This window comes from Centruroides sculpturatus, unplaced genomic scaffold (genome assembly GCF_000671375.1).
Source record: "Centruroides sculpturatus isolate CEXI.00-Female unplaced genomic scaffold, Cexi_2.0 scaffold804, whole genome shotgun sequence".
Taxonomy (NCBI): Eukaryota; Metazoa; Arthropoda; class Arachnida; order Scorpiones; family Buthidae; genus Centruroides; species Centruroides sculpturatus.
Window position 1 is genome coordinate 244,539 of NW_019385046.1, and position 9,335 is coordinate 253,873.

At 27.3% G+C, this 9,335-nt stretch overlaps 1 protein-coding gene across 1 annotated transcript in view; it reads right to left on the reverse strand.

Annotated features, from left to right (window-relative positions):
* Positions 1–8,829, reverse strand: part of LOC111633861 (small G protein signaling modulator 2-like) — an 89,822-nt gene extending 80,993 nt beyond the window's left edge. The window contains exons 1-6 of the mRNA XM_023378496.1: positions 8,682–8,829; positions 4,586–4,748; positions 2,806–2,961; positions 2,638–2,705; positions 1,784–1,944; positions 826–969 (exon numbers count right to left, since the gene is read on the reverse strand). Of these exons, the coding sequence (XP_023234264.1) occupies positions 826–969; positions 1,784–1,944; positions 2,638–2,705; positions 2,806–2,961; positions 4,586–4,748; positions 8,682–8,745 (756 nt within the window). The 5' untranslated portion in view covers positions 8,746–8,829. The remainder of the gene's footprint in view (positions 1–825; positions 970–1,783; positions 1,945–2,637; positions 2,706–2,805; positions 2,962–4,585; positions 4,749–8,681) is intronic.
* Positions 8,830–9,335: the final 506 nt, after the last annotated feature.

Here is a 9,335-nt window from a genome sequence, read left to right on the forward strand (position 1 = left end):
TCTATCAATCTTGTCGCGAAACGACGTTATAGGAGGTACTTTATACGAAAGTTGCTACAATTTTTTCGCTACGTTATAGGAATTGACGTTATAGGAACGCACGTTATAGGGGGGGTCAACTGTATATCAGTTTATTGCAAACTTTAAAAATTTTCAACATAGTTTATCATTAAAAATTTTAGGATATAATTAATCTATCTAAATATTTTAGCTAATTTTTTCCCACTTGATATTTACTGCTATAATGAAACATCAAAATATAATGATACAAATTATCAATTATTAGCTTAACTTTTAAATTTGATCTTAAAATAGATGATCTATAATTTGTTTATATAATGCATAAATAATTATTATTTCTGATGAAACAAAATAATAACACTAAGATAAGAAAAAAAACCTAAAATCTTTAAATGTAAATTAATTTTTTTATTGTTATACAATTTGTAATATTGTTAATAAATTCTTTCTTTTTGTAATCATTTTAATCTTCAAATGGATTATATTTTATATATTGCCTTAAGTGAGAATATAAATACAATTATTTCATATTTAATGTTTTAAATATTTTGTTTTTTTCTTTTTATGTAGATCAATATTCCATAACAATGCATGTTAACACAACAAAATCAGGAAAAAAAAAGTATCTGGCCATTTTTAATTTTATTATTGTGAAAAATTAAATAATGTACGAATAAAGTAAATGAACTTTAAAGCATGTCTCAATAATTAAATAACTATTTTTAAAGAAGGATTTTAACTGAATGATGCTTGATTACTGTATTTTTATTAATAACTATTTAAATTTTTAAATTTCAAACTTACTGGCTGGATTAAGACATTATTCTTTCCATATAATAAGGTAGATTTAGAATTCTGATGTAATGACTCAACATAATCTCTAGCAACAACTGGAATCATACGGTGTCCTTCTTCACTACTTCCAGAAATTCTAACATCTTTACGATACTAAAAATAATTTTTTAATTATAAACAATTTAAAAATTTGTAAAGATAGATAAAATAAATAAAAATTTGTTGTCAATTATTTTCAAAAAAATTTATTCTATATAATTATATTAAAATATTTAAATCCTTTGTAAATAAGTTATGTATAAGTTTACCTAAATATTAAACATATTTTCCTTGATATTCTCTCAAAATTACTTATATTATCTTTATTATTTAAAAGATTTAGTAAAATACAATTTAAATTGATAAAAGTTTATTTTTGTATTTATATTAAACTAAAACCATCTAGTGAGAGTTATCTAATGAATAGAAATGTCTTTATGAAATGTTTTAGTTGAAAATTCATCTTAGATATGTTTCTATTTAGATATGAAAATGAAATTATTTTAAATGCTATTCATTTTTTGGAATTTTTTCAGCATTATTTTTTTGATTGCAATTCTTATAAAAGGAATTATAAGGCTACCATGAAATGCACTCAATATGATTTAAATGTCATTGATTCTTATATTTATTTTTGCATTTCACATGTAATTGTTCAACTTTATTGATTCCTTCATTTTTACTTTTTTTATAGTTTCATTTATATCAATAGTTTGAAGAATGAAGGGAATAAAATACATACATGTTTAATACTATTTTGAATAACTGATTTTGTTAATTTATAAACAATCATTAAACTGCAATTAGTTATTTCTTAAGAGATACTTAGTATAATTTTATGAAAAAACTTCTCACATTAAAACTATCTATGAAAAATGCATATATTATAGGAAAAATTAAAATAAATTTTATATAAAAAAAGACTAACTTGTAAACCAGGTCTTCTGCTTGATGGAGGGGTAGCAGGACTATGCAATAGAGGAATACCACTTGAAAGACGATGTCGTTGAACTAATTCATCAGCTGGTGGATCTGTCCAGTAATGATCTTGAGTTTTCATTTTTGAATAATCCAAAGCACATGGTCCAACTAGTTAAAATGGACATTAATTTCAATATAAAACTTATACAAAATATATTTTATTGAAATTTTATTTCTATTATATCCTGGTGGAAATAAAATGATAAACTGGCATTATAACGTGTTTATAACTAAAAAAATTGCCAATTTTGATGGATGTACTTTTAAGAACATGTTACAATGTATAAATTAGTCTTATAAAACATTCTGTTTCTAAAAATTATTCATAGCTGAATCATCAATTTTCACTTAAGGTAGTTAAATTAACATTTTATTTTCATTTTCTCTAAGTTAATATAACAATTTAACTTCTCATTATCTCTACTAACTTTCACATTCTACTTAACTAACTCCCCCTAATTTTAGTTATATATTTTTATATAAATTTTATATTGTTAATACATAATAATAATACTTTTTTCAACTAAAATTAATTTACACAATGAAAAAACAATTATTTCTAATAATCTAAGTGAAAACTGAAAACTATATTCTGATGTATGATGCACATGACTGGCAAAATTATGATTGGTTAAGTTTGTCACTGCCACTCATCTTTTATAATGATTGTCAAGATCAATAGGAATGATTAATAGAACACCTATTGATGCTAACTATCTTTTAATTTTGTCACCTGAGTGTATTGGCCTTTAAACTCTACTTTAGATATAAGAAAACTTGATTATTATCTTAAAAGCTTACCTAATAAACTAGCAAGAATTTGGCCAGATACTGGATCTGCCACCAAAGCATCCTTTTCATAATATTTACTACAATAATTAAGAATTATAAACAAGATATTTAAATATAAATTAAAATCTTGGTTTTCATCAATGCTATAAAGCAATACTTTTGCAATTAGTAATATACCTGCTATTCTGAACTAGATGATCAACAATTTTGGATAACTTCTTTTCAAATAATGCCAATCTAATCCAAAGATATCGAGTACCATATTGAACTTGCAACTTTTTGCTCTGTATTGGCTTTAATTTGTTGGTGCTGTCACTACTGGATGAAGACCTCCTTAAATTATATAAGAAAGGTAAATAATCATATGTAATTAAAAGTTACAAATATATTTTATAACATTGTAATTTAAATAAATATCCTCTTTTGTTTTCTTACATAAAATGTAAAATTACGAAAAAATTATATTTTTCTTTCCTTTCTGACTTTTGGATAATATAAAACTTCAATTTTTAAAAAACAAGCCAATAATGACTATAAAATTTTCAAAAACAGAGTTTAAAAAGGTATAAAAAAGAAAATAATCTGCAGAGAGAAAATAACTTTTATTTACATCATTACTAACAAGCTTCCCATTGCATCTACCAAAATATTAAATAAATATTTTGGTAGATGCAATTCTAATAATAAATTAAAAATACACAGCATATCTGACCTTTAAAACAATCTAAATTATTATTATTAAATTGTATGATGGAGAAAATAAAGCAAAATATCACAATTCATAAAAAACTTCTAAATACAGTAGAGTGTCATTTATCCGAAAGAATTCCAGTTGGCAAATTTTAATTTTCGCTAGTGCTGTGGCACTGCAATCTTTGGCTATATCTTGGGCTACTCCAATATCACGCTGAATCGAATGTTTTTGATACTAGATTAACTTTTAAAGTATATTTTTTTTGTTTTTATATTTTTCAATATATTTATTTTGTTTGTAAAAAATAAAAATAATTTTTAATGATACAATAGCCACGATTATTATTTTAAAAAGTTTACGTTAGGCTTTTACATCGATGAAAATTCAATGCGAAGCGACATGCAATGGAGAAAAATTTCAATATGGGATAGGTTAATATATTTTTTCGTACATAATCGGTTATCTGAAAAATGAGTTATCCGAATAACCCCAGTCCCCAATTGATTCGGATAAACGTGCTCTACTGTATTTAGATATTTTTTCCATAGAGAATTAAAAACAAGGAAAAATAATTATTTTTGTCTTTTTATTCTAGACTTCTTTACTTAAATATGGAATAAAAATTAAAAGTTTCAAAAAATAAATAAAAATCTAGACAAATTATAACATTAAACAATTCTAACAACAAATCTTTACCAATAATGCCAATGCTTCATTAGCTCCTTAGATAACAGTATATACATATGAATCACAGCAATAATCCAAGTAATTCAAACATATACACAATACTATTGATTAGACATTTTCACATTATCTAATACAAAAATAGACAACCATACACTTTGTTCAAAGCATAAATAAAAATGACTAAAAAAGACAACATTCATTGTCAGTCCTCTAACAATTTATCATCAAATTAAGAATTAAATACAAATATTAATGCTCTTAGAACTTCAAACCACTTTCTGCTTTCTCAGAAAATATTTTGCTATTCTCTCCTCATTTAACATATAAATTTCCCAACCTACAATTTAAAATGATGTTCTGCATTCCTGCACTCATCCTACTAATTATTTACACAGAAACTATGATAGTGCCAAAATTTATGTTCTTTTAACAACAAGCTCAAACAATAAAGCATTTCAAGATATTTACAGGTCATGATAGATTTTTTGAAAGATAAAAAAACTGTTTATTTGGTTACTACAAATATTCTAAATTTAAATTACTCCAATAAATCTTTAGAAAAATAAATATACAAACTTGTTTGGATCAGTGTTTTCAATCTCTGCAACCATTTGTGCTATTTCAGCAGCCGGTTCAAAGCACTTGGCAACTTTCTGTAACAGAGCAGTCGTAGAATTTGTCTTAAACAGACCGAGTGCTCTTCTTTTTAAATTGTGAGAAAGACAAGCATCAACAGCAGCTAAAAATATTATACAATATTTATTGAAATCTGATATACTTTTAACTACATAAAATGAGAGAATTTTTTTAAAATAATTAATAAAAAAATTTACATTTCTATAATTAAAGATTAAATTAAATGTAAATTTAATTATATATATATATATATGAAATTAATAATCTAAAAATGTATTTATAATGTCAATGACTTGTTCTTACTTCATGATATATAATTTATAATGAGATAAGTTCTTACAAAAATATAAGACAGACACTACTTAGTTTATTAGTTTCAAGGAAAACCAAAATGTTTTTATTTTTACAACATAGAGTGATTGCTTTCTTTATAGAAAGCAATCATAGCTGTAACTCCAAAAATACAGCTGAATGTTTTAAAATATTTACAAAATTTTTCAATTGAAAAATTTTTGCTTCTTTTATTTCCATTTTATTTATTTTCAGAAAATCAAAATAGAAAATAGAACTTTCCTTTTTACAACTAAGAATAAAGTCAAACAAAAGCCTTACTAATATTTATTTACTATTATCTTTTAAAATTTTTTTTGAGTTTGTATTTATAAAAAGTTTAGAATATATTAATAAGAAGTCAGATATTACAACAAACTCATCTATTTCATGTAATTTCTGCTTGAATTATTTAATGAATAACTTAAACCAAACAGATATTGAATTGTATATTGATTTTTATATTGAAATTCATAAAAAAAAAATGTAGACAATGTTGCATTTATTTTTGAAATCACAGACTTCTTAAATGGGATTGTTTAATTTATCTTTAATATACTATTGTTCAATAATATAATATTTCAGGCAGTTCCTGTTCAAAAGTACCAGTAAATCTATATTAACTGGCAATCACATGCAGTTTTATTCTTTTACAGGTTTAAGATGAATAAAATGACAATTTTCTGCTTATTTTTCATGTAATCATCATTCCAAAAATTTGACAATTCTGAAAAATTCTGTAACTTACTTTTTATACAAAGGCCAAATTTCATCATCACATATTATTTTGTTTACAGAACAATGTCCTTTCAAAAGCCCTTCAAACTTTGTAACAACAGACTAATATGAAATGAGTTCAACTGGAAATAAATGATGGGAAAGAGGGCCAAGGTGTTTCTCAAAAAGACTAGAAATGATTTTTCTGTATTTTTCAGGCATGAAATAAACCTGTAAAAGTATGTTAAAATTGTTGAAGATCATAATGCCCTGAACTCTTACAGAGACAGCATTCAATTAGCAAATTGCAAACCATGTCATTATGTCATACATAACTGAAAAACATGTGCTCTTGTGGCCATTGTGTAGAACCTCCATCATTTTTGATAATGTCAAATCAGCAAAAATGACATTAGAGTAGAAAATCGCCACCTTATGCTGCAAGGAAAGAAAACTCTTTATAAAAATGATTTGATAACATAATCAGAGTACAGCTAAAGAAAAAAAATTCCAAACCCTGTGTTTTTATATTTTTGTGCTCTTATTGATTTGAAATTATATTTTTTGTGAAAGAATAAAGCCTTGTTCATATTTCTTTTATTTGAGCTATTCCCAAAACTAATCTTTTTACTGTCATCCTTTGTGTAAGATTATTAATCCTACCCCAAATGACAGCTTAATTGTCTTCTTTAGGCTTAATTTCATAATTTAATTAATTAAAGTTAATTTGATTCTGATCCAAAAATAAGTTGGCTTTTAGATATAAATGACTATTAAAAATCATGCTGTAACCTATGTTCAATAAAAATCTACTTATGTCACATTTTTTTTAAAATCTACTTATATAAGCCATTGATCCCAGTGTTTGTATATCTGTCATCTATCACAGAATGCCTAGAATGTGCACTACGGGGCATCCCTAGCAATGATTTCCAGCTATTATTTATGTGAGAAACGGGAAATATATTTAGTTTCTCAAATTTGTTTACCAAAAAGGAAGGTACATTCGACTCTTTTTACAAAAGTGTCAGAAATCAAATTCCTTTCCCACAAGACCTTATCTACAAATTTGACATCCATCTGGCAGTCCATCCCCTCTCCTCATCCCCATACATCCCATTAGTAACTGCAGATTCTTTTATGCTATTGGACAGAAAGGACAATAAAAAGAGTGATTTTCCTGCTATTTGAGGCAGTCAACAGAAATATGACATTGCCATAGGAGATGCAGTCAACATTAGTCTGAATATGCCACATAGAAGACAGCAATTCATTGTATAAGAACATAGCCATAGGATACCAGTCAATGAACCCCAAGGACCTGCCATAAGAATAGCATTCTCTCACAGATTCTCACTTGTGATTCCCTCATCCCTCTGCCATCTAAGAGCTTCACCAAGGAACTTCATCATATAGAAGAAGAAGACTACCTTCTAGACCATCAGTCAAGGTAGTAAGTTTAAATTGATGTAAGCTCTCTTAATTTCCTCACACACCAGGTTGAATATAAAATCAACTTACTTTCGAGTCCGGAATCGAATACCTTTCGAATTAAGTTCGAAATTTAATGGCCAGTTTGGAATGAATATACATAGAAGACTGAGGAAGAGCACAGAAGAGGCATTGAAAACATTTGCAATAACAGAACATAAACACTCTTCTTATCTGGTTATTTGGTTTAAGTAAGTCAATTGTAAGCTCTCTCTCTCGGTTTAATAGTATACAGTACACTCCCTATAAAAACGGGTTCATATAATATGGATTCATATATAATGGCAAAAAAATTCAATTGTATTCGTATAAACACGCTAAAAGAGATTCGTATGATATGGTAAAACATCATCGTTGACTTGTGTCACGACAGGATTGGTTGAATCTAGACCAATAGCGGATATTTCACAAACCGTTGAGTTTAAATGAGCAGCGGACCTACTAAAAACCATTTATTATTTAACGGCCATAAAAATTATATTTATATTAATGATGTCTCCAAAATTCAGCAAATTTTTCTCAGAAAAATAATTTATCAGGAAACACACGCCTGCCATTCAATGCACCGCTCCACAACAAAAACAAGCTTAAGCAATGGCATCATCAAACGATGCACACTCGGTAAGTAATCCTACAATTTTTAGTTTATAGCATAGTTTATATGGATTATTCCCAAAATATTATACATGTTTTGGAAATGTTGAGTCAAATTAGTCTAGAATTGATTAATTTTATGGAAGAAAATCTTTCAAACAGCCATAGTCTGTAAACTACATACGTGCTGGGCTGTGATTGACTCATGTATTTAAGGACTCTTAAAACATGAATTTCATAAAACATGGAACATATCTACCGTGTTATGGGAGGGGTCTACTGTACTCTCGATTTAGAAGTGTAACTCTAGTTAGATTCGATTACATTCAATTATATTTGTATTTTGAACATGTATCTTGTTGATTTAGTTTATTTAGTAAATCTGTTTATTAGTTACGTTTGGTGACTCTCTCTCAATTAATTGACTCCGGACATTCACCCTGCTACATTCAAACTTACCTGCGATTCCTCCCCAGTCATCAATGTATCAGCCCTCCTATTTAAACCGATATCATAAAGGCACAAACCTCATCCATATCTGGTGTCAGTCCTGACGGTTGAACAAGTTAAAAGATTTGGGCAACATATCTATTTTTGGCCATCCTTAGATGAGAGTGAGCGGGTCTCAACGTCCCGATGATTAGAAGGTACAATACCTTCAACCATGATCTCACATTTAAATTAATAGTATAATTTATTTATAACAGTATATATTATTATTTTTATTTGTAATAGGAATTTATTATTTATATGAATTTTATTATTTATACCATGGAATGACACCACTGCTGCTAGAATGCTCACTAGGAGGCATCCCGGACTACTAGTATATAATAATATAAACATGATTTATACTTTTGAATATCAGATTAAAAAAAATATCAATCAACTAATGAAATATTACCACATAAAGATGTAATGCTGCTGCTCTCTTCATGAATAAATTTTCTTGTGACAGCTTCTTCCATTATTTGTTTCACCTGTAAGAAAAATTTATAATATTTATTTTTAAAATAATACTGCTCATAACACAGATAAAATAAAAGCCTAATGTTAATTTCCTGTGTTACAGTATAAGTAAAGGTCACTTTCTTGCCATCAGATGGAAATTTGATAATTGTTTAAACTGTGAGTTTGCAAATTACAGATATGAAATCTAATGATGATATAAAATAATTACCAATCACTAAAAATCTTAATTATAATTGAGTAAAATATAAATTCTGTACTTCTTAAACGTGCTGCGGACATGGTCTGGATTTCCTGGAAATGAGTGCTTCAAATGACGTGCCTGGATTAAAGCCGTCTGGAAGTCCTGGTGCCGATAAAGGAAAGACAATCAGAAAAGCAGCTCTTAAAGAAAGTCTAAGAGTGGGATGCTGGAATGTGAGGTCCCTTTATCAAACTGGAAAATTGGCCAATGTCATCAGAGAAATGAAGATTCTGGGAATATCGATTCTTGGTATTTCCGAGGTTAGATGGACAGGAAGAGGCGATATAAAAACAGAAGAAGGATTCAGATTCATATATTCAGGAGGAAAGGAACATGAACGAGGAG